Source organism: Manis javanica, chromosome 15, assembly GCF_040802235.1.
Source record: "Manis javanica isolate MJ-LG chromosome 15, MJ_LKY, whole genome shotgun sequence".
Classification (NCBI taxonomy): Eukaryota; Metazoa; Chordata; class Mammalia; order Pholidota; family Manidae; genus Manis; species Manis javanica.
In genome coordinates this window covers 13,618,311-13,645,071 of record NC_133170.1, presented here as the reverse complement: position 1 = coordinate 13,645,071, position 26,761 = coordinate 13,618,311, and the positions used below count along the sequence as shown (strand labels likewise).

The following is a 26,761-nucleotide window of genomic DNA, read 5'->3' as shown; positions in this document are numbered from 1 at the left end:
TCTATTTCAATATTGAAATAAATACACATTTAAAAACTATGTATTTCAATACATATTGAAATAGTTTATTTTATTTTTTTAATGATAAACTCCTCCCTCTACCCCAGGTTTTTGGCTTGCAAATTCTGCCAGATGTCTATACATCAGAGTTTAATTTGCAATAATTAAGAAAATGCACGTGAGCTGAAGATAAAGAAGATTGATGGGATTGGCATAGGGAAAGGGTCAGTTTAGAAGTCACACTTCCACAGTTAGTTCATGGTCTATAAGTACTAATTAAGGAATCAAGGTTATAAGAGAGTAAGGTTAAGAAAAAGAGTAGTTAGAAATGCTCGGACATCATCCTGAAACATATGTCATAGCAGTTTAGAAGACATGATAATATATAGTATGCCAGTAGTCCTTCAGATCACCATACATGACAAAACAGTGGGTCCCAACCTGTGGCAAGTCTGCTTCCACTTCCCTCTGGTCCTTCAACTATTAAGTGTTTGTTGTTTAAATAAATGAAGCTCTCGGCTCTCCATCTCTACGGACAGATCCCATCACTGTTTAACTCATAAACAATACATACATACATATCAATTCTTGCCTTTTTACTTTAAGTCCCCAAAACAATTTGCTGAGAACAGTCTGAGCTTCAGCCAAAGTTGAGACATGCCTGATTCATGGAGAGGAAAACAGTTGGCACAATGGACCACTTTATTTGGCAAAGCAATTTTTTGAGCAGCCTGAAAGTGTTGGGAACCACTGCGATTGGAAATACGCTAACAGATTTTAATAAATTACTTTTTACATTATCAGAATGAATAAAATGACTAGGAATAAGAGATGGAATATCAAGCAAAGGCTGAGGAAGGAAGTTACTCTTATTAAACACAGATTAAAATAGAAATAATACCTTCTGGGTGCTTCAAAAGAGGGTTCAGATTCATTTACACTGCAAGTATGGCAAACAATGTTCATTAATTATGAAATATAAATAACAGAATGAATGGGGGCACGCATCAGGTAAGAGATCAAATAAACATCAGACATATTACACAGCTACATTTCTCAAATGGTTTTGATACTAATTTCAAATACAAACCAGATAAATGATAGTCTTTTATGTCCCCATCAGGTAAGACATAATTACTTAGTAAGTTTCCAAAATATAGATATAACACTGCTTTTTTTCGAACAAAATTTGGGTCCCTACAGTGACCTGGGTTCTGGCACCAAGTCTGTTCCAATTTAGGTAATCTCTCTAGAATAGTTTCCTAGGCTGTATAAATATTCAGTATCTTCAAGCCTCCTTACTTTCAAAATTCAGATTTAATCTATTTAAATTCCTAATTAGCTGCCATAAGGTATGAGATACATGAAAGTTTTAGACCCAGTTGGCCCTTAAGGAACTGGTAAGACAGACAGACTTGCATAATAGGTCAAATTGCAACATTCGGGTGTAATTTTTTATAAGATTTACGTGAAAGGTGGTGTTTCTTAAATTTAGCTTTATCCTTATTATGGGGAAAAATTGAGGGCCTATTAATGTTACTGTTCAACACTTTGATTAATATTTGATTGAATTCCATCATTCTGAAGACCTGAAATCAAAACCATACACATAATTAAAGTTCTACAATAACTCCAAAAGTAGATCCTATTTGATTTTGGAAAGAATCATATGCTTCTGTGGAGAAAATTTACCTAAGTATGTTACCTAGTGATGTTTGGCTTAAAGTTAATTAACATGTTTTCATGACTGTACATTGCTAATGGCATCTTGGTATGTTTAATAGAGGCAGGAAAAAATTCCCTTTCAATAATGATTGTTCCCTGATTTAAGTTGCTCATAAAAGTATAAAGTAATGAAATATGCAGTTTCCCAAGTGATATTTTCCACACAATATGCTTTAGATGCCAAGAAATTTGGATTTTATTGTTTTTAGTAGTTAAAAGCCAATACATGACCTCAACGGTTTTAGTTAATCTAAGGAAGAGAGAGGACAGTTGAGGAGGAGCAGGTGTGTGGCAGAAATTAATGGATTAATTTTCCAACTGGCTGTCCAGGCATAAATACCTACTAGACATGTAGAAATGCCCATCAGACACTTGAAAATGTCAGGCCAAACTAGATATACGATTTTGGAAGTCATCAAATTTTTCAATTACTATTGATTAAATTCCAACTGTATTTATTCAGTATCAATTCAAGAACATTTACTGATCATCTCCTAGTGCCAAAATACTAAAGATACAGTAAACAAGGAAAACTTATTCCTTCTTTCCTGCTGCTTTCTATTTTGTGGGAGTATGACAGGGAATCTGGCAGGTGAGGTGAAGGATGCTATTCAGAGTACAGAGAAAGGACACCCGATTCACCTTTAGCAAGTCAGAGTAAACAATGCAGTGGATGCCAGAGAGAGAAGAAGAGGGGCTAAATGAAGAAAAGGTGAGAAGTATTTCAGGCCAGATAAAATACATACTGGATGGCTTTGGTGTGCTCTGATCATACAAGGAACTTACGTAAATCCAGCAAGGCTAACATGTGAGTGTAAATGGTTGGTGAAGAAAAGTATGTAGGGAACTTAAAAAGTGTTCACAGCCAGATAATGAAGGGACTCATAAATCATTTTACATAGTTTGAACCTTTCCTTAGAGCAACAGAAAACCATTGAAAGGGTTTAAACAAGAGAGAAATGTAAATTCAGTTTAGAAATGTCACTCTGACTCCAGGATACAGCAAAGTGGAGGGAGCAAGATTATAGCAACAGAGAGACCATCAGATACTGGAGATAAGAAGGCAGCATCCTGAACTAGGTAGTGGTAAATGAATGAAGAGAAGCATACATGTCCAAAGACACTTAGGATTGTGTGATTGACAAGCTGCGAGGGGATGGAGGAGAGGAAAGAGCCATGGACAGGGAAGACAGATGAGGCTGTCCACATAGTGGAGGAAGACAGCAAATTCTGTGTATCAGACACACTTACTCTGAGGTGCCTAACGGACGTGTGAATGACCATGGCCAGGAAGCAGAATTTGGGGCTCAGGAGAGTGTTCTGGTAAACAATGAAGGGTTCAGGGTGGTTTTCCCTGCTAGTATATGCCTTAGACACCAAGGACTTCGGATGCCATCTTACATAAGTGAAAAGTCAATAAACTCCCAACAATTCTAGTTTACTTCATTAGAGAACAAAGGAACGGGAGCAGGTAGAGGAAACTAAAGTCATGGGAAGCTATGTGATTGCCCGGTGAGAACAGAGACAGAAAAGAAGGGAACAAAGACAGAACCCTGAAAAACATCCCTATTTAACCAGTGGCTAAGGAAGAGAAATCTGGAGATGGGACCAAGAGCAGCAGACAAAAGTTAGGAGGTAAACACCACTCTGAGTTCTGGAAAGCAAGCAAGGAGATGTTAGATGTTGCCTAATGTCCCCTAGAGGCAAAATCACTCCTGGTTGAGAAGCATGGTCTACAAATCAATTTCATAGATAAACTGTAGCCAATTTCCTCATAAACTGTTTATGGGGAGTCCACTTGGTAGGTGAAACTAAATAAATGTGATTTACTTTTTATTACATAGCTATGTAATATTATGCTTCTGAGTCACTTATTATTGCAATGTGCTTTGAAGACCTCAAACCAACCATTCAAGTATCCAGAAGAAGCTCCATGCTATGTACCTCCTTTTTCAGGCTTTAGGGTTGCACAACAAACAAATGTAGTTTGGCCTATCCATATCTCTAACTGGATACTTTTAGTGTCTATTTTAATTTTGGTATGATGAGAAGTGACTGTTTTGTCAGCACTTTATGAAGATTTTGGTATCAAAGATTACTTGATATTTCTTCTGTGAACATTGAACCATTAAGGCTCTGTTTGCATTTAAGTTTTATAATTAATACAAGTTTTCCATAATTATAAGATGAGTTTCTTACAGGATTTCTTTTATTAGAAGATGCATTTTTAAATTATTTCTTTGAGTGTTACCCATTTAACTCAAAAAAATCTGCCTTTACTATCCCATTCTTACTTTTAACTCAGCAATATTCTAGTTCATGAGACAGCTTTATTTTTATGACATTTAAGTTTTCCACTAATTTAATTTTTTTTAAAGCTGTGCTTATTTCTGAGGGGATCCTCAAACTCCTACCATGGGAATCTGTTGTTCAGATCTCTTCCTTTGGGAGATCATCAGATGTGTGACGGAGCTACAGAAACCAGCTAAAAATACACATACTTGTTCCAGTGAACTTTTCCTTCCAGTGTCTGCATCTCACCAAGGATGGCAAGGAGAAGAGAGGACTTCCCACATCCCACTTGACCCACAATCATTGTTAACTGACCTAGATAAGTGAAACAAAGGACAATTGCAGGATGAGATGGAATTCTCTTAATGAAATAAAACCAAATTACATTTAGAAAAGGATTAAGTTTCACAATCAATGGTCCGTTTTGGTCTCCAGCAATAAGGTATCCAAAATAGCTCCTTTCCATTACACATAAGTGTCATAAGGAAGGGAAAATTAAAGATATAAGTCTTGATTTATTTTTCAAACTATAAGACTAGCTGACATTAGTAAAAAGAACAATAACACTAATGTTTAAATCATCTAGATTAGTCTTAAATTTTTATTCAGTTCTTCCAGAAGAAAAAGAACAGTTTTGATAAAATTCATAGTTGGGATGAAAGAGTTTTGAACTGTCATTAAGATGTTATTTCATTTTCTTAGTTTGATTTTCATGTAAAATAGAAAAATCCCAAGCTTCTGGCCATGAGGCCACATGAAAAAACTATTACTATTCCATTACCCAGACATTTCAAATAAAAATTACTAGATATTTGAGCCTTAAATGTCTTGAAAACTTCGTCAATCTTCCTCACAGATAGAAATCATTTTCTTATATACTCTTTTTTAAATCCTTTCTCAAATAAAATGAAAAATCAACCATACCATTATTTAAATGGAATAAATCAGCAAACGAACCAATAACATTTCATTTGGACAGTAAATAACTTGTCCAAAGGGTTACAGTTTATACTGAAAGTCAGGCCTTATCATTTCCAGCCATTTCCACAATGAAACAGTGGGGCTCACGAGCTGCATGGTACAAATAAATAACTATAAATAATGTTTATGTCTTTTAAAAGTTTTTTTGCTAGGCTCAAGTATCTTGGAAATTCGTGCCTGTGATAACTAGCAAGTAACAAATGACTCTTACCTGTTGGAATTCGAATATTTATATTGGATAATGTAGCTAAACCACTGCCCCATGAAAAGTACCCATTTGTGACCTAGAAAATAAGAATACATAGATTAAATTATGAATTGTGTATATGTGTGGAATTAGAGAATATTTTAATTGAAATAAATTTTCAAAGTACTGAAAGACCTTTAATACAAAATAGAACACACAGTGGTATAATTCTGATTTAGAGTTACCACTATTTAAAGGTATAAATGAAAAAAAAAAAGAGTGGAAGTGAAGGGAGGGTCTTTGAATTAGTGATATTGTGAAGAAAACTAAAAATTACAACAATTTTCTCTGAAAATTTGGGATTACTGGATCATTTATGGGTGAGCATTCTTAAGAAATAATCATCCCAAATATTTTTCTATGTACACCTTACATTGATTATTTTCTCATGGCTACACAATTCCCAGAATCCTGGTGGTATAAAGAACAGAAATAGCTACCAATTATTACGAGAAAATGACTCTGTTAGCTGAGAAGGAAGATTTTGTAATAAATGAGTTTTCTGAACTATGTAGATTTACTGCCACTCACTGAACATAAAAAAGAAAAACTAAAAGGGGAGGGAAATAAAGCACAGAAATAAGGCAACATAGCCTTGTGGTATAAACCTTAACAATCAGTAATGGGGTATAAACCACTGCTTATACTCATCCAAAGCAATCTATTTGTTTTAATAGTCATCAATATTTAACACTTGATAGTTTTAATAGGTATAAAAATGGGAAACAGAAGAAGTGCAACAGTACCCAAGGATGGGGAGAGGTAAATAGAGACAGAGGAGGAGAGGGAAGGTATCTGAAAAGTCAGAGGAAACCAAAGTAAGGATACATCTTGCTCATATACTACCATTTTGTTACAAAATCATGAATGATAAAATTTCTAAGCACATCATTGCTTAGGAATTTTTCAGAGTAGATTGGTGATGTCTAAATTGTAATAGATACCTAAATAACTCTTCATAAAACAATCAATTTAAAGGTAAATAAAGGTCACTTGAGAGGGTTAGACTATATTTTTCCATGTAGGTTTTCTCTGGCTTGAAAATATATGGCATTTAGTAATAGCCATCATATAGATATGCCTGGAATAGGTCCTGGAAGGAGGGCAGCATGGAAGGGCTGAATTATGGATTGCTTTAACAAATATTTGATGAGAACTGACTCTGTGTTAGGACTGAAATAGGCTACAAAGAAGATGTAATGTATCCTTCTTCCTGGCTTGAAGCTTACAATCAGTTGAGTAAATATATGGTGGGGCAGCAAGTACAAGACAGTGTGGACTAAGTAACAAATAAAAGGGACAGAGAGACAATAAATGCAATAGCACTTCAGGAAGAAAATCATTTATTTCTGAGATGAATAAAAAAAAGCCTTTTGGTAAGAGGTAGCTTTTTAGCTAGTTTTGGAAAATATACTGAATTTCAATGAAGACATTTCTGGATGAAGAACTACAATAGAAACAGGTCCAGGATCAGAACACTATGAGACATGATTTGGGAAATAATAAATAGAGTTGGCTGGCGAGAGCAGAGGGTTAAGACATTGTGGCTAAACAACAAATAATCAAATACTGCTCAGAGAGATTATACAGCCCCCAAGACTGAGTATCCCTCTCTCTCTGAGAGAGCAGTCAAGGAGGCTAAGAGAGGTGCAGATACACATGGGTTTGGAAAAGGGCCCCCAGGGAATGGGGGATGCCCTACAGAACACCCTGCATGCTTTCATAAATGGGAAGTGAAGGTTATATATTTGGAAAGAGGCAGATGGAGAGATAAGAGGAGGCAGGAAAAGAGTGGTGACAGTTGCAGAGCTACTGAAGGTCATGGAAAATCATGCTGATTATAGGTATGCAGAGGATTGCCAAGAGCTACTGAGGGTCAGGGGGAGCTGCAGAGAATAAATCTGTGGTTGTGTCAATTTGCACCATCGTGTCATGTCCTCCATTGTACTCAGCAGCCTGATTATAGGAGGGTGAGAGGCATGAGGCTGGATTGCTTACAGAAAGGTGCTAAGGACTGGGGAGAAAGGAAAGGCTTCAATTCACTGGAGGTTTCGATGAGGTTAAAAAACAATGTCAATGAAGGTGAGACCTGAGAGAGCTGGGGGCTAGGATTGGACGTCAGTGACTGCCTAGTACAGCAGAGTTTAAGATTTCAGAGTTTAACATTTCAGCAGGTCCAAGTGTGAGGTAACAATGTGCAAATGGAGTGACAGTATATTAAGGGATTTCTGGGCGGGGATGCTGGAGACGTAGTGCACTTAGAAGTTTAAGTCATATCCACGGGTGGCACCAACTCAGGCAGAAAGATGGGCTGGGAAGCGGGAACCCAAATTTTTGAAGGTGGGGTAGAGATTATGAGGTCCTCTGACAATGGTGAGAGTAGAAAATGCCACAATTTCCTAAGAGCGTGAGAGGAAAGATACGGTCTGAAAGCAGCGGGGAAGAACTAGAAGGCAGCGTCACCTCCTGCTTTGGTGCTGCCAGAAGTGAAAGAAAGAACAACTAAGCTCAGAGACAACAGAGGTGTAGGACCAAAGTTAATTTCTGCTGTGATTTGCACTCCCATGCCCTCCTACCATTTACAAAATAGTCTCCCTTCTTCACCATCAGGATTAAAATCCTGGCTTCCCTCACTAGCTGCCTGACTTTGGAAACCAGCGAACACAAAAACCTTTGTAAACGTCCATAAAAGGATAGGTAAAAATATGATCATCATATCATGGTTCATCATAGAAGAAGATGGGGGCCAACCCAGGGTCCATCACTAGAGGAAATGCACCCTACAGAAAACAGTAGCACAGAGGAAGAAACAAACCGCCATAAGAACACTAAGTATGCTGAAAGCACGTAGATGCTCATGACAACACTTCATTTTTTACAAAGACATGAGTATGTTGAGGCACATACCCTGAGCCCATCAGAGCTAGTACCAGAGCGGTGGAGGAGCAGGGAGGAGTGAGCATTGGGAATAAAGGGAAAAGATGAAATAAAATGTAAAGGCAGGAGTCAGACAGACACAAAAAGTCACATGCTGTATGAGTCCACTTATGTGAAATACTCAGTATAGGTAAATCGATAGAGACAGAAAGCAAGTAGCTAGGCACCAGGGTGGTGGGGACAAGGGAGAGTGACTGCTTAGTGGGTGTGGCAGTTTCCTTTCGGGGTGATGACATTGTTGTGCAATTGGACAGAGGTGGTAGTTGCACAATATTGTGAACGTACTAAATGCCACTGAGCTGTTCACTTTCTTTTTTAAAGTTAATTTTATGCTATGTGAATTTTACCTAATTAAAATAATTTTTGAAGGTTTAAAAGGTGGGCTTTACATAGACCATTGTCCATTTCCTCCTCCTGACCTGTGGCAGTAAAATGCCTGAATATAGTTTGTCAAAAGCTCAGTAAAGCAAGGGGTAAGGAAATACCAAGTCAAAGTATAAGGTACAGCACAAATCCAGATGTAAGCCCTGGTGCATCTAAGCCTCCTGCTCCCAAAAGGGCCAAGACGAGCTAAGATATTTTAGAAGAAAAACACAAGGTATAAAAATGTGTCCTAAAAGATGTCAGTGTTTGTTAGAAAACTGTAACGATCATAACAGTAGAACACTGGACAGAAAAATAAATGAGAGAAAAATAAAATTAAAGGCCAGCAATCTATCCAGACATGTAAAAATCTCTGATGCATGATATACTGCATTGAAGGTCAGTGGGGACAGTGATCAATACACAGGGCTGGGACAATCGGATATCATATAAAATTAAATCAGACCTTACTGGCTTACTAAATGTAGTAATATTATTACCACCAATAAATTTACTACTATACTTGTGTTTTACTGACTTCTCTGCTAAATTATATCCCTACTTCATACCAAACACAAAAATTGATTCTAGGTCGATTCAAGAACTACAAATGAAAGATACAGCTTCAAAGATTTTAGGAGCTAATATAAATTACCTTCATGACCTCTGATAGGAAAAGTTTTCTTAAATGAGACAAAACACAAAGCATTTGCCATAAAGAAAAAGTTGCATAAACTACACTACATTTAGAATTTGTGTTACCATAAAGAGAGTCAAAAGCCAGGCTCCTAGTGGGAATTCTGTAACATATATAACTTCTGAAGAAGGTAAAAATGTGAAGTATAAAGAAGTAGTATCCAGAATTTTTTAAAGGAAAGGACAAAAACCCAGCAACTCATAAACAAAGGAAATCCAAGCCCAAATGCCAATACATGAAATGGTGCTCAATCCCATTAGAAATCCGAAAAATGCAAATAAACACCACACAGCAAGATACAACAGCACTTTTTGGCAAAATACTGGAAGCACTGGGGAAGATGTGGAGCAGCTGGAACTCTGAACTACTAACTGGTGCAAGGGTGAATTGGCACAACCTCTTTGGAAAACAGTTTTCCATTATCCAGGAAAGCTGAGGATGCAGATGCAGGGGCTCAGCAAGTGTTCACGACAGACCCCCAAATGACATAACTGACAGCCCATCAAAAGTAGGGAGGATACATTTGGATACATTCATACGACGAGACGCTGCATCAGCAATCAGAAGGCATGACTTACAATTTCACACTGCCACACAGATGAATTGCACACACATAGTGCTGAGCAAAAGAAACAAAACACACCCACAGATGCACATACTTAAACCTGAAACGATTTGAGTATGTTTTGGGGGGTTTACATAGCAAAGATGATCAAGGAAATGATGACTCTTAGAGTCAGGGTGGCAATTATATCTGGAGGGAGAGACAGCAGCCAATGGGTGTGCTGGACACCGTGGAAAGAGCCGGTGATGTGCTTTACTGGGCGGTGACTGCATACATGCTCGCTTTTCATTTAAGATGGGTACATATACATCTGATGTGCTTTTCTGTAAGTATGTTGTATTTCACAATAAAAAAAAATTCAAAATGAAAATAAATTATTCTCAATCTGAGAATGTATCACCATGAATAAAAGATCAGCAGCCTCGAAGGTGAGCCATGTAGTGTCCACGGCTAAGCAGGGTTTTTTTGCAGGGATTTCTGGTGCATGAAGGGTCATTTGGGAGGAGAAAGTCATGATAGCCTACAGTTTTATGTTAAAATGAAAATCAATTTCACAAGGCACATGGAAAATATTATTTTTAAATTCCTACTCTACTGAGTAGAAAATATCAAAAAAAAATAAAAACTGACCCTGTTTCTTTAGTCACTAATATATTAGCTGTTATCTGAGCATTTTGGGGAACAGCCTTTCGAGTCTCATTCCTTACTTTGTCATAGCCTAGCAGTTCACACCCTACTTGCAGATTGTAATTGCCTAGGGAACTATCAGAACTATTTTTAAAAATAATGCCCAGGTCTCATATTCATAAATATAAATATACATTTATTTATTTATTTTATGCTCACCATAAGTGCAGCTACCATCTGTTAACCATTCAGTTTTTATAATATTATCGACTATGTTCCCCAGGCTGTACATTTCATCTCTGTGACTTATTTATTTTATAACTGGAAGTTTTAACCTCTTCATCCCCATCACCTATTTTGACTATTTCAATATATCTCATATACATATGTGTATGTCTGTTTGTGTCTGTGCGTGTGTGTGTGTGTGTGTGCGTGTGTGTGTGTGTGTACATATATATATATATATATTTAAAGCTTTCTCAGTGAGTCTCATGTACAGCCATGGTTGAGATCACTAAAGCTCTCTAAAATTCACATGGCATATTTTATCCTCAAAACAACCATCCTGAAATGGCATCCACACCTCAGAATAGGCAAACTGTGGCTCAGAGAGGTAAAGCAATTTGCCCAAAGTCACACATCAAATTAGAGGGAGAGGTTGGGCCAGCACTAGCTTATTCCATCTAATAACACATTTGTTCCAATTGCTCAGCACCTATTGCGGGACAGGTATTGTGTCAGGCAGTAGTAAAGAGACAGAGAATGAGATGCGGTCCACACTGCGTGGGGCCTCCCTCACCCTCCGATTGGGCGAGGCAGTGCTGGGAGCTGCAAGCCCCTAGCAGCCAGCAAAGGCTGCTTTCCAGGACTCTGGTGGGTCCGACATTCAAAATCCCTTGACCACTGCAGGCATCTATCTGGTCCAGTCCCTGCACTGACCCCTCCTTGGGCCTTATCCCAACTATTAATCCCCAGCCTGTGCTCCTCTGGTGGCCTCTTGCACCTAAGCACACATGCCTTGGGAGAGTACGAAAGGCTGAGTTTGCAATGAGATCACAGGCCGTACTGGGAAACTGGGTGAATGCATGCAACAGTAACATTTACTTAATGCAACAATTACTATTTAATTTTTTCCCTTAAAAACTGGATGTAGCATATTGATGTTCTCTATAAAATCAATTTACTTGGTAGACAAATGTAGGAGTAGAAGAGGAAATACATTGGATACCAGCTTCTAACACAGATTCAGAAGAGGGGCTTATTTTCCAGCTATTAAAACAAAATACACTGCTGGAATCAAACCGTGGTCGGGAGGGGAGGAAGAATGGAGAATTATAAACTCATCGGAGTGTTTTTGAAAATGTTATGAGGATTGGTGATCCCTGTAAAGAGGCTTCAAAGACACAATTTAGGACACTTTCGCAGAATTTCGCCATAGAATGGTAACGTAAAGGTTTCAATTCAGTTAAGAACCTAGGAAATAAATTAACCTTTATTGCAATGTCCTCAGTCTCTACAGGACGTAGACGTCTTGCTGGCTGCTCATAGCTGTCCAGGTGATATCTGCCAGGCTGCTTCCTGTTTATAGCTTTCGGCTGCGGCATTACAAATGGAAAAGAGCCCAAATTGAAGCTTTATGAAAAACTCAAGACTTTACTGAGCATTAATTCATATTGCTACTTCACCCTTTGAATTCCAAGAAAAAGAAAGAAGTGAAGTGAATATCATATTTTAATTATTTCAATGGTTATTCCAGAAAAAACACAAATGTTAACAAAAAAGTGTTGCTATGGTTTTAAACCTAATTCACAAGCCTTTTAAGAAAAATGAAAGTACAAAGAGGTGATACTTGCAAACGGAAGTATTGAGCCCCACACTAGGTTTTAGACGTTCTTCCTCCAGCTATCCAGATAAGTATACCCAGACAGTGAAAGCCTGTCTTGTCAAAAGGCAAGTGGACTCACTCAGGTTACCGTAGAATCTGTTTGTTAGGCCGTCAGGCTCAGAAATGTTCCAGGAGTACATTTCTGATCATCCTCTGCATCATGAAATTTTGAATCTGATGGACTCACATAATCAGATTAGGCTACACACCACCAAAGGACTCACCATGGAGTGAGAAAAAAGCATAAAATCCTAGGATTTTTTTGTCCAAATAGGTATATTATCTCATAAGAAGGTCCATAAGCATTATAGAATGGTCCAGTATTTCTCAAATGTTATAGTGATATTCCTAGTCAAAGGACTAATGTATCCATTATAAAAAGAACACCAGGTAGATTGGACAGTTTTTATGTACTTAGAATGAATATGTTAGGTCATAAACAGAAATCTGTTGTTCTCTGATTTTGAATTTAACTTCACATAGGAAGAGGCAAATGGCTAAAGAGAAGGTAGAAAGTTCAGCTCTGTAAATGTCTAATTTAGAAAAATTTATAAGCTCTCAATTTGTCCCAGGACTCTAATAAGTAAGTATTTCAACATAAATAATTACCTATGTAATCAAATACCCCATTGGGATTGTGAACACTAAATAGTGATACACTTTAAAACTGCTAAATAACCTATAAAAGCAAAGCATTCTAGAATTGTGAAAAATTTTTTTGGCCTGGAATTGCAGGTTTCATTATTTGAAAAATCCATTGAGTTCTACTATGGGAATTAGGAATGTCCTCAATAGTCAGTAATTTAATCCAAACAAGATATTGCTCTTCCAATTTCCATCAATTGGTATATCAACAAAACATCAAACTATCAAATCATACATTGCTAGGCTACATGCAAATAAATACACAGATTTAAAAGCTACTGAGAAGAGCACATTGTCACACTGGAAAATATTTAACCCATTTTAACTTAAAAGAAGAGTGTTGATGAAATTTTTAGTTCAGCTTTCTTTTTGCAGTCCTCACAGATGTCCCCCAGAAGTGCATCGCACGAGCTGTTTCAGAGAGTCACGATCCTTGAAGCTAACTGTATTTTCCACACAAGACAGGTCTATACCTATATGTAAGTTCACTGTCTTCTAGAGTCTTTGGTTCTATAGTAGTATTGCCCCCAGAGGTCCACAAGCAATGACTTCATGTTCTTCACAAGACTAAGGAGAGGGCGGGCGGGGATGTGTTGACAGAGATTTGAGCCGGAGCTCCACAGATGTGATTTGAAGAGACCTTGGCTCTAAGCTGTCACTAATTCTCCACGGAGATGCTACAGCCAAAACCACTTAACTCGAAGCTTTTACAGAATACATAGCATCTTAAGAGCTCTCAAGAAGGAGTTTCCATTAGTGTTATTTTCAAACACACAGTTTTTTTTTTTACTCCATTTAAAAAAGCTTGCCATTTGTGGTTGGCCCATCAACTGTGATGAACGACCCTGAAAGACATCAGAAGTCCAGTCTGGTTTCAATAACCCTGAAGATATTGGATGCGTTTGAAGGGGACTCTTTTTCCCTTCCAAAAACCTTCTCTCGGTTCAATTTTTCTTCTATCCCTCATCTCATACAAAAGATTCTTCTGATTTCCCTGCCTCCACAAACTTGACCTTCTCCATCCCCATTCATGAGGTCATCTCACGCTGCTCATCCCCACACCCCTGAAAAATGAAATCAGCAAGCTCTTGGGTCATCTCCTATCCCCCAAAGTGTGACAAGGCTGGGTCCAATCAAATGTCTGACTGCCCTACTGCTTCACAGTGTAGACGCCCTATAATGTGTTTGTCTTTGTGTCCATGTCCACACAACAGCAAGCATGCAATTTGAGGCAGTTAGTCCAATGTTTATAGGCATGGGTGGTGGTTTCTTCTCAAAAAACTAAATATAGAAATACCATTTGACCTGCTATTAAGATTCCTATTAAGACCTGCTTAATAAAATAACAGAGAGTAAAAAGATAACTCCAGAAGAGCAGAAGAAAACAGCAGGTCTAGATATAGCCAAGTTCTCATCTTAACTATTTTTAGTTAGTTTTCATTTTAACTAGTTTTTTTAGATATGATATAAAGAAAAATTTAATGTAGATTGACTTCCTGGTTAAAGCTTTCCAAGCCTCAGTTAATAACAGGAGACTGCAAGTGCATTTTTGTTTGGTCACAAAAATGGTCAGTATATTCATATTTTTCTCTAAAGTAACATAAACAACTAATATTAACTTATAAATGAGTTTAGAATAGTATCTACTGTTAGAAATATGCATAGTAATTTTAAAGACTTTCTTCAGATTTTTTTCAGACACACCTTTCAAGACGATGGCATAATCCAATCCCATTGATTTAAATATTTTCTAATGGCTAATGATTCTTAAATTTACTTCTCAATGCTGACTTGTCTTCTTGGATGTCAACAAATATCTCAAAATTATCACATGCAAAATATACTTCTTGGTTTCACCCTAACAGCAACCTACTCATTTCTCAGCCTTCCTGTTTTCAGTTAATGTCTCCATCATTTATCTAGCAGTCAAGAGCATGATATAGGACACATCCTTGAGTCTTTTCTTCCTCATCCCCTCCATCAGTCTATCAGCAAGTTTTATCAGCTCAACCTAAAAAATGTACACCAAATTTGATCACTTCTTCACAATGTCCACTGCAACTACCAACACAAACTAATTCTAACCATTATCATTTTTTACCTGTTATTATAATGACCTCTGTACTGATGTGTTCTTTCCACCCTTTTCCCCACTTGACTACTCTCCATCTAGTCATCTTTTAAAAATATGAACACAATTATATTAGCCCTGACTTTAAAACCCTCCAATGGTTTCCTGTTGTGGGAAATCCAAACTCTCTCATAGTCTGTAAGACCCTCAGTCCTTTCTTACCTCATCTCATCTCTCCGTTCCTCACCAGGTTTTAACCAGAGTACCCATCTGCTCCTGAGCACAGAGAATTTAAGTATCCTGCCTAAAAGCATTTAGTATGTAACACACCGACCAGGTCCATGACCACGGTACTAGCTTGCTTAAGCCCCACCTCAGGGCCTTTGCATCAACTAGTTCAGTTCTTTTCCCAGATCTTTGCAGAACGGTACCCACTCTTCATTCAGGTCTCAGCCCGAATGCCAGCTTTACAGAGGAGCCTTCTCAGAAATGAACACCCTGCCTTGAGTATCCCAGTCACTCTCTAATACCTTCTTTTATGCTCTTCCCACAGCAAAATGATCTCGTGTTTTACTACTTTATCATCTGAATACCACCTCAGGAAAGCAAAGTCAGTGATAGGAAGGATCTTGTCTGCCTTGTTCATAGCTACATTCCTAGGTCTTGGCACAAAGAACAGGATAGCCAATAGGAGTGGAAACAGAGGCAAATACATAATAAATGTCATGTTACATATAATACATGACAGACTAATACTGTTACCAGGCTTCATGTGGATACTAAGTAATATTTGCTTAAAGGATAAATAAACTGGCTCAGGAGTTTTAAGACTCAGGTTGTAATTCTGGCTCTGCCACTTACTAATCTAATGAATTTCACTGAGCCACACAACATGCAAACTCAATATACTCATTTAGAAAATAACAATAGGTAATGTTATGTAATATGAGTCAAAAGACACAATGCATCAAAAAGCACTTTTTAAACTAAAAAGTGTGATATAACTTAAAGGTATTATAAGAATATGGTGGAGTTGTAAGCTTGTTTTTATTATTTTTACATAAAGCTTGGGACAAACAACCTCTCAGTGTCTTTATGAACTGAACATGTAATGTCCCCTCTTGAGGTAATTTTTTGATCATGTATAAAGACAAGCCTTATACTTCCATTGATTTTAGACTTGTGAAGTTTGTTGTAGAAACAGATGGCAATTCTTTCCATAGAGCTTAAAAGCAAAGCTTACCATTTTTTCTGATTACACCCATTTTAAATCTTTCATTTTTTAGAACGATCCCTGTTCACAGCTTCCATAACCATAAAAAAAGCACTTACAACTCCAGTGTGTTTCTTACAGGACTCAAGAGGAAGAGACCCTTCACCGGTTCGCCAGCTGTCCTCACCGATCTCGTCACTCAAGAGAAACTCATTCAGCTTTTGAACACTGTAAAAAGCAAGCACATGGATACAAAATAAGGGTTAAAAATAAAACCAGCGACAATGAAGTGTGACCTGAATACACAAACTTTTCCCCACTCATTATCACACTGAGCAAGCCACCTCTGAGAATCATTTCTCAAGACCAACTAGGAACTCAGCTCAGGAGAACAAGAACTCTAAATTGCCCAAGAATGATGAGCTCCTGGGACCCTGGACTTTCAGAATTAAAACTAGGAAAGTCTCAAGAAAATCAGATCAATTGATCACCCTAAATTCAGCCAGACTTCTTCTGTACTTTTGTTTTGCAATTATACTCCTTGGCAGGCCAAGAGACTCAGGGAGGAACTTGAAACAACGTGGTTAAAAATAATACTGTAACATTGAGGGGAATACTCTTATTATTCTAATTTTACAAATGAGGGAAATAAAGTACAGAGAAGTTAAGTATCCTGCCTAAAAGCATTTAGCGTGTAACACACCAACCAAGTCCATGACCATAGTACTAGCTTGCTTAAGCACTAGGTATTGCACACACTTTCTGGACCTCAAGGGAGAGGGCCCTATAGAAAGGGTTGCTACTCAAAGTGTTGGACAAGGGACCAGAAGCACCAGCGTCACCTGGCAGCTTAGCACAAACAGACAATCTCAGGCTCCACCCAAAACCTCCTGAACCCAAATAGGCATTTAACAAGATCCAGGCATGCTTCACAAGCATGTTACAGTTTGAGAAGCCCTGCTCTAGGAGAGAGAGGTTTGCAAACATTCTTTGCTATAGGGTTCTCAGGCTGGGTACAAAGCTCCTCAGCCCACCTACCCCCTCACATTCTCATTCTTTCAAAGGAATCTTGTAGGAGAGTAGCAAGAGAAAAGAATCAAAGAAAATAGTAACATGATTTGAAAACATCCTCCTATGAATATAATAATACATTAAAGAAAATTCTGTAAGAAATGCTCCTTTAGAAAGGGGACCCCTCCTACACTGTTGGTGGGAATGTAAATTGGTTCAGCCATTGTGGAAAACAATATGGAGGTTCCTCAAAAAACTAAATATAGAAATACCATTTGACCTAGTAATTCTACTCCTAGGAATTTACCCAAAGAAAACAAGATCCCTGATTCAAAAATACATATATGCACCTCTGCTTTTATTGCAGCGCTATTTACAATAGCCAAGATAGGGAAGCAACCTAAGTGTCCATCAATAGATGAATGGATAAAGAAGATGTGGTACATATACACTATAGAATATTACTCAGCCATAAAAAGAAAAGAAACACTACCATTTGCAACAACACGGATGGAGCTAAATGGTATTATGCTCAGTGAAATAAGCCAGGCGGAGAAAGACAAGTACCAAATGACCTTACTCACTTGTGGGGTATAAAAACAAAGCAAAACTGAAGGAACAAAACAGCAGCAGACTCACAGACTCTAAGAAGGGACTAGTGGTTCCCAAAGGGAAGGGGTTGGAGAGGGTGAATGGGAAGGGAGAAGGAGACTAAGGGGCCCAATAATCGGCAATCACAATATAGGCAGGTCACCAGGAAGGCAGTTCAGCATGGAGAAGATAAGTAATGACTCTATAGCATCTCACTACGCTGATGGACACTATTGCAATGGGGGTGGGTGGGTGAGGAGTTAATAATATGGGTGAATGTTGAAACCACAATGTTGTTCCTGTGAAACCTTCATAAGATTGTATGTCAATGATACTTTAATAAAATAAATAAATAAGTTTATTATTAAAAAAGAAAAAAAGAAAAATGAACTCAGTCTTCATCTTAAGAAATTTGCAAAAAAAATCAAAGAAATGTTCCTTTAGCATGGCAGGAAGCTGATAATAGAAACACTACCTTGGCACACGCAGCACCCACCACAGGGGAAATGCTGCCTTTGGTAGGAAACTCAAAAATACATATTTGAAAGAAAAGGTTTATTTATTTATTTAGTTTTCATTGGAGATTGTAGTCAAGTGTCTCCAGGGGGGTCTGCATACTTTGTTGCTGTGAAAGACTGATATAATGAAGAAAAGTAAACTTAATTCAGTCTGTTGCCCATGATTTTTAAGTCTTTTTGCCTTGCATGCCATAGAAACTGCTCCCTTTCATCAGAAACACAAAGATACATAAAATCCACTGGGGCCGGCTAACTCTCAGCTTCCAAATTACATTTACATGAACTAAAAAGAGAAAATTGTTTAAGAAGTGCCTTAGCTGAAAAATATTCCTTTGTATGTATATGCCCCGTTTTGCTTATTTATTCATCCACCAATGGATATTTTTTATTGAAGTATAGTTGATACACAATATAGCATTGGTTTTAGGTGTACAACATAGTGATTCCATAATCATGTACTCATGAAATGCCCACAACAATAAATTTAGGTAACCATCTGTCGCCATACAGAGATATAAAATTTACTCTATTCCCTATACTATACTTTTCTAATCCCCATGACTTACTTATTTTATAATTGGAAATTTGTACCTCTTTATCCCCTTCACCTATTTTGTCCACCTCCCCACTCTCCTCCCCTTTGGTAACCATGCTTTTTCTCTGTATTTATGAGTCTATTTCTTTTTTGTTTGTTCTTTTTTTTTAGGTTCCACATATAAATGAAACTCTCTGGTGTTTGCCTTTCTCTGACTTATTTCACTTAGCAAAATACCCTATATGCACTGACGGATGGGCATTTGGGTTGTTTCCACTTTTTGGTTATTGTGAAAAATGCTACTGTGAACATGGGTGTACAAATATGTATTCAAGTCCCCACTTGCAATTCTGTAGGGTTTACGCTGAAAGTGGAGCAGCTGCATCATATGGTAATTTTATGCTTAATTGTTTCAGGAACTGCCATACTGTTTTCCACAGTGGCTGCACCACGGTTCTGGAATTCTCCACTCATTTAAATGTTTTAGAGTTACAACAGCCTGGATGATTCTTGAAGATGTTGTGCTGTGTACAATAAGGTAGGCACAAAAACACACAAATATTGTGTGATTCCACTTATGTGAAATACCTAGAATAATCAAATTCATAAAGACAGAAAATCAGTGGTGGTTACAGAAGCTGGAAGGAGAGGTAAATGGGGAGTTATCATTTAACAAGTATAGAGTTTCAACTTGAGAAGATAAAAAAGTTCTGGAGATGGAGTGTGGTGACCAATCAATTGTACATCTATGTAAATGAATTTAAAGCCACTGGACTGTACACTAAAAATGGTTTAAATGTTAATTTTTATGTTAGATACATTTTACTGCTAATAAAAAAGAATTTCAGACCCAAGAAAAAGAAAAAAAAAGAGCTTCCACTCGTGTACTCTCTGAGTCTTCATCAGCAAAGCCTGACCCTACATACTAGAAAGAGTGTTAGCAGTGCCTTATGAAATGGCATTTCACTCTTCTTAAGTGGTAGCTATTCCTTCTTTACTTTTTTACTGAACTATGATTAACACACAACAGTATATTACTTTCAGATGTACCACATAATGATTCACTATTTGTATATATTGCAAAATGCTCACCACAGTAAGTCTAATTAATATCCGTCACCACACATGGCTATGCAATTTTTCTTTCTTGTGATGAGAACTTTTTAGGATCTACCTTAAAAGTAGCAATGAAAGACCTTCTTTACTTTCATAGACTTTGTTATTCTGTTTTTACATTTTGAAGAGACTGGATTTTAAGGAGCACAGCTTTGTCAATCAAAGGCACACCTGTTAAGCAATTTCACACGCGGCCTTGGCACACGAAGGGAAGTACGGGGCCAGGATCACTGGACTTTGTCACTCCAAGTCTAGCAGCTACTGGCACACATTACTCAATGAATGTTTGTTGAATACATCAAGGAAGGAATAAACCAATGATTCAGACATTTAAGTAGTCAGCTGACTCAACTCTCCATTTCACTGACATCTGGAGCCAGTGGTTTCTGAGCATTACTGAGACATAGGAAGAACTTTCTTTCCTCTTTGTAACATCCTCCTTTGGAACTCCAGTTTAGGGAATACTGGAGGGCCCCAATACTAACCCTTCTCTAAACCTCCCCCCATTTTTTCTCCTCTCCTGTCCCCATAATTCCAGGCTATCTGGCTGAGGGTCCCCTGCACTGCTACTGTGTCACCGTTTGGTTACTGTCTCTCTCTCCCACTAGACTGTGAACTCCTTAAGTGCAAAGATGTTCATCTTCAGAATCTAGACCAATGCCAAAAATATACATAGTATTTACTCAAGAAACGTCTGGTGAATGAATAAATGGGTAATACAAAAAGCATTTCCTGTTCCTATGAGGTCCTTTCAGAAATCACAGAGGCAAAACAATTATGGAAAATGCATGAATCCTGACCAAGGGTGAAGTAATTTCCACCGAGGTGCCAGGGTTATATTTTAAAAATCCAAATCTGTTCATACAACAATCCTCTCCTTAAAATAACAGACGGCTCGCCTTTGCCTTTCAGCATCCTTAGCGTCATCTGCAGGCTGATTGGCATTTAACTCTCCCGCTTCATCCCAGGACACTTTCCACATCGGAACCTTTCTCCAGCTACACCCACCACTTCTAGCCCCCTGAATGCACTGACATCTCTCACCTACTTCCTCGCCCTTTCCCCTTGCGTATGTTGCTCCCTCAGATAGAACACATTTTCCCTTTTTCTTCAACTGGCCAAGTCCTACTTCACCTTTAAGAGCCTACAAAGCAGCCACTACTTCTGTTAAACCTTCACCGACCAGACGGCCTTCTCTCCGTGAGCTTCAAGATCCTCATCCATGAGCACATGGCATTCTGCGTAGAGCTCCGTAACAGCATAACGCACCGTGATGTAGTTAGTGTCCCCCCTGCTCTCTCCAACTAGACAGTGGTCCCCCTGAGGATTTCACTCCACCTTTTCATCTGTGCGAGCCCTAATGCCCACAATGTACCCGAAGTGTTAACATATACACGTAGACCTATGGAAGATACCTCTCGGGAGCATGGAATGGAAATAGTAAAATGGTGGTAAATTAGTAAAATGAAAATTTATAAAATACCTAAAATATTTAAGCAATGTGCCAGCCACCCTTCATGTAGTATCTCATTTAACTGTCTCCACTACCATAAGTAGGAGCTATTCCTGTCATCATTTGACAAGTGATGAAACTGAGCAATGAAACATTGAATGATGTGCTTGAGATTGACTAGTGAGTACGCTGTAGCAGTGCTGGGGTGTGAGAGCAGATGTATTTGACACCAACCAATTTCCTAATCCTGCTTCCACCACCTTTACAGTTCAGTATTTTACTAGTTTCTCATTTGTTTAAAAAATTCCCAAAAGTTTTTGAGGTTTTATTACACACATTATGTTTTCACTTTTCAAGTTTCACTTGGGGTGTTTAGATACACTTCGAGTACTTTGGACAGGGGCTGTGGTAATTGGGAACAACTGATTTTGTTGCTGGCAGTTACGTGTTTTTCTTGTGAGAAACACGAAATTTGGGTAGGGACCAGATCAACATGTACGTATGCTCTATTATAAGTATCAGTAACTACCTGACAGAAGGTAATTACAGGAGATGAACAAGCATACATTCCTTTGGGAGGCGCATGAGAGAAAGGACACAGTTATTTTCCAACAAAGCAAGGGGTTTGCTACGCACGTTTTCCCTTGAGAAAAATAACATCTTTGGACATAGATGTTGCAGTGGACATCAAATACCACAAGCCTAAATTCAAATTATTTATAAAAGATGCAACATATCAACTCATGTTCTCCTCCAGAAAAGCAAAACATGAAAACTATTTCCTTACAAATAAAGCAAAGTGGAAAAGCGAGGCAAGTATCCTGAAAAAACACTCTTACTCAAGTATCTTGGTATCTTAGTGTGACTTTTCCAAGTTTTCTTCATTTCTTCAACTCTGCTTTGCAAATGTAGACTGGTACACATCATCAAAAAATGTCCAGAAAATTCGAATTGTGTGCTAGTGAGGAGATAACCTGAATCATAACTGTCTCTTTCTTCTATTTTATTATGTAAACATGGAGTCTCACCCACTGAGCAATTTTGGCTAACAAGCCAAACATTTTTAAAAGAAAGCATAGAATTTTCCTGTAGCACAGAATTTTACATGGCATAGGATTTCCTGCAGTAGAGAAGTTCACACGTCTCTTACATGCACGTGTAACGCTAGTTTGGGAGTATGCTTCACCATCATTCTAACCCACCAAATTTCTGAATGCCTTTAAGAGTGCAGTGAAGAACTTCTGACTTCCACAGTTCTGACGAGGAGGTTTCAAAATCAGCTGACCAAAGTCTCCGATTATAAACAGGCTGCTCAATGCGCTGTGGGCCAACTGGCATCAAAGACTGGTCACGGATCCCCAGGCACAGAAGAAAATGCCAAGCCCAGTCAACACTGGGAAAACACTTGTTTGGGTTCCCAGAACCAGCACACAGTGGGGAAAAGGATTGGCCCCCTCTGTCGACCAGTCATCTGTGTAGGACCCACAAATCAACCACTGAGACTCATTTCAGAGAAGTCAGTTTTTATAAGCTGATTCTGTTTGGCCTATGGCTTGGGAAACCTGGAGCTGAGCCCTGAAAACAGACTGGCCTTTATCAAACTGGCAAATGCCTTTTCCCTTGCATGTAAGGGAGAAAGGGTGCTATGCAGAAATACTGGGAGTGGTATCCACTCTCAACTATGCTAAGATTTACTACAGCAGGACTGTATGCTGTGGCCTGGGGGACATCCTAAGGTTTTGCTGTTGTTTTCAAATCAACTCTGAAAGTCTTTCTGGCGTGTGGTAACCCCCGATTTCAGAGGAGTTATCTGTACTGCTCTCTATCTCCCCTTCAAGCAGTAAGTCACATTCCAATTAAAAATGCAACCATGAGAGGGACAGCTGTTAAATGGAGAAAATGAAAATAAGGACCAAAATAGCAGACTGGCCATTTATCAATTTTATTGTTTGAAGTAGCTTCCCTTCCAGAGCACTGCCTAATTTGGAAGTGGTGCTACAAAAATCAGTCACTGAGCTGTGCAAGTGTTTCAGAGTCGGAACAATACAAAAAGGAAAGAAATGAGGGCAGATGAGGCCCAGAGGGCCTGATCTTTAAACTAGCAGCTCCAGAACTGGTTACTACTGACATTTTTACAGAAAAGGATTGAAATCATGTTCTGATACTATTTTAACCAGTCAGAACTTGGTTTGTAGTAAGATAATACATGCATCTTACTGTTATTTGGTATTAAGCCACTGTTAAACCAATATAAACTATTGCCTAAAACTGGAGAGTCTGATATTTTGAATAGTAAATACTAGTTTTTGTAGTAATACAAAGACATTGGGAAAATTATCTAATTTTAAAAGACCTTACAAGGGATATTCTACATTGATATCAATGGCAACACCATACTTTGCATAGTTAAGGTCTCGGTTTTCCAATTATCCTCATTATTGCAACATCTTGGCATTTGTTTCGAAGGTCAGAGGTGGATAATGACTTTATGAAATGTGCTGAAGTTTTATAAGGTTTATAGGACTTTATAGCACAAAGCAAAATACTACTTTAAGAATGCCTTGTTTATAAAGAGTGTAAGTAGATTATGGCACAAACAGTGCTGTATAATGCAGTTTGGTAGCACACTTATTTATTTAATACAAGTAAATATGGAGAGAAATGGTTAAAATGGTCATACCATAACACAACTATTTTTATTGTTGTGCATTGTGGAAAACTGCAAGTCTGAGACAAAGTATATACTGGTCAAAACTATACAACCATATTTGAAATGAGCAAAACAGAATGGTTTAGCAAAATCTTTCCATATGCAGAGTCTATGAGCCTGGAATTCTTCTTTCTACAGAATTAAACTAAAATTGAAACAGTAAGTATGCATCGATGGGAACATTCTCTATCACTGTTGGTGTATATATAAACTGGCACAGTTTCCCTGGAAAATATTCCTAAAAATAAATCTTAAAAATGTGTATGCCTTTTGACCTACCACTCTTTCAATGGAAAGCATCATAGCCATATGCATCAAGGGCCTTAAAAATGTGCATATTGTTCGAACTAGTATCTCCACTTCTAGAAATCAGACTTAAAATAATTAAAGAAAAGTTTAAAGATAGTTATTTATCTCAATGTTACTTACATTATTCATTTTAGATAGAATGTAAAAACATTCTAAATGCCCGTTAGAGGTAATCGTTAAATAAGAGTATTTCCAAATAATGGACAATCACATAGTCAGCAAACATAGTGTGTTATGATCTCAGTGAAGGGAAAAATAATAAAAACAATAAGTGAAATAAGGAGCCAAAAGCTACATAAATTTGAATGTTTTATTTTAGAATAATAATTATTTTCATTTTAGATTAATTATAAAAGACTGAAAAGTAACATACCAAAATTTGAGCAATGATTATCTCTGGGCAGTGATTTTAATGTTCTTTTTTTATACGTTTTCAAATTAACTACCATGAATGTATGTTATTTCTATAATCAGGCAAAGAATTTCGAACGTTCCAGAGCATACCTTATGATGGCTTTGACCGCAAATCTGACCACTGTGGAAAGCAGGAAGAGCGGAGTGACCAGGATGTGAAAGAGAGACAGGGAAGCAAAGGCTTCTGCAGGTTTTAGATTGTTCCCACTAGCGTAGGCATGGGTCACAAACGTCTGTGCAAAGAAAGGATTTCTTTAGAAAATGCTGGAGAACATTTCACAAACACTTACATTCAGTTTTACCAAACTAACATATTCTGCTATGCCAATATGGCTACTACACCTGTGAAAACAATTCCTTGGCCCGAATTTTTCCCTAAGAAAACTTACACTTGCTATTAGTAGAGTACTTAATGGTTTACGCGTCATCCTAGTGGTAAATTTGTGTGAAAGCCAGATTAGATCCTATTTATAAATTAGGAAACTGACTTCTGTCAAATTAAGTGAGTAAGGGGAATAACTGTGAGGAGAACCCCAGAGCTCCCAAAATGTCAGGCTCTTTGCAACCAATACTAAATTTTCTAAGAGAAAAGAGAACATAGCACTGTCTTAAGGTTCCTACTGGGGATCTTTACTGAAGTTGTCAACACCGATGTCCAATGCAGGCTTATTTACATTACTAAATATAATACTAGTTGTCATTTTAGTTTGAAATACAATGTAATTGCTTTACACATTCTGGTTGTTGATCTAACACTATCCTGTTTCAAGAATGTCTGGGAACCAGGTCATGGAGATTAGAACAGTTAGTTCTCAACTACTGTAAATTGTGCTCCCAGGGAACATTTGGCAATGCCTGGGAATATTTTTTATTTTCATGACTGGGGGATGCTAGCAGCATGTAATAGGTAGAAGCTAGGGATGGTGCTAAATATCCTCAAGCAGAGGGAGGGCTCTTACAACAAAGATTTATCTGGGCCAAAATGTCCAAGATGTCTTGGTTGTGACACCCTGCCATATAACTACTGCAGTGAAGACACAAAGAGGACACTGGCAGAGGTGAGGTAATATATATTACCACCCACACATTCTTGTTCATAAATCATTTCTAAACACTGACTTAGTACCATATCTAAAAGCAAGAAAAGTTGTCTTACAGCAAGAACAGCCGCTATGGGAATTGCTGCATTCATGAAGACTGTGGAAAGAAATCAAATACATTAGTTACACTGGACTATGAAACACTTTCAGTAGCTTTAATTAGTCATCTATTATTACTTCTCAACTTTCCTTGAAGACAAGAAGGACCAAGTATATTACATAACATTTTGCCTGGTGTCCACAAACATTTCTCATTATGTTTCCTTGTTCACACTTGCATGAGCTTCCACACATTAGTCTTAACTAGAAAATATTTTTCTTTATTGAGAAGTTATTTTGTTATGAAATGTTACAAACAGTAAAATTCAGATAAAATCATCTTTAATCATGCAGATTATTAGAATTTAACAAATGTGCATTCTTAAGATTATTTATAGTTTGTATTTTGTGTGGTCCACTAAACTAACTTAAATGTATAAAATTAAGTTATTACACAAATTCAGAACAAGAATTTGACATCACTTCAAGTTCTTCCTATTCTATCATAAAGATGAGAAAGAGAATCTCATGGTCACACAGCTGGGATTCAAACCAATGAGGTCTGGTTTCTCAGAACGTGCTCAGCACCACTTGGCTCTACTTCAACTCAACAGCTCACAATTACCGAGATATGATGTGAGTACTGCACATACACTCTCATAGTTAATGATTACATCTACCCTACATAATAATGAGGAATCAGCTTAGGAAGGGTGA

At 37.7% G+C, this 26,761-nt stretch overlaps 1 protein-coding gene across 11 annotated transcripts in view; it reads right to left on the bottom strand.

The window, feature by feature from the left end:
• The window catches only part of ABCC9 (ATP binding cassette subfamily C member 9), a 107,625-nt gene that overhangs the window by 49,423 nt on the left and 31,441 nt on the right, over positions 1 to 26,761 (bottom strand). For 9 of the 11 annotated variants that reach the window (XM_073223243.1, XM_073223245.1, XM_073223241.1 and 6 more), the window contains 7 exons: positions 26,062 to 26,102; positions 24,996 to 25,138; positions 16,368 to 16,476; positions 11,925 to 12,029; positions 5,210 to 5,282; positions 4,227 to 4,332; positions 902 to 940 (listed from right to left, as the gene is read on the bottom strand). In XM_073223243.1, coding sequence (XP_073079344.1) covers positions 902 to 940; positions 4,227 to 4,332; positions 5,210 to 5,282; positions 11,925 to 12,029; positions 16,368 to 16,476; positions 24,996 to 25,138; positions 26,062 to 26,102 — 616 coding nt within the window. The remainder of the gene's footprint in view (positions 1 to 901; positions 941 to 4,226; positions 4,333 to 5,209; positions 5,283 to 11,924; positions 12,030 to 16,367; positions 16,477 to 24,995; positions 25,139 to 26,061; positions 26,103 to 26,761) is intronic. The other 2 variants (XM_017662310.3, XM_017662311.3) reach the window with 1 other exon arrangement.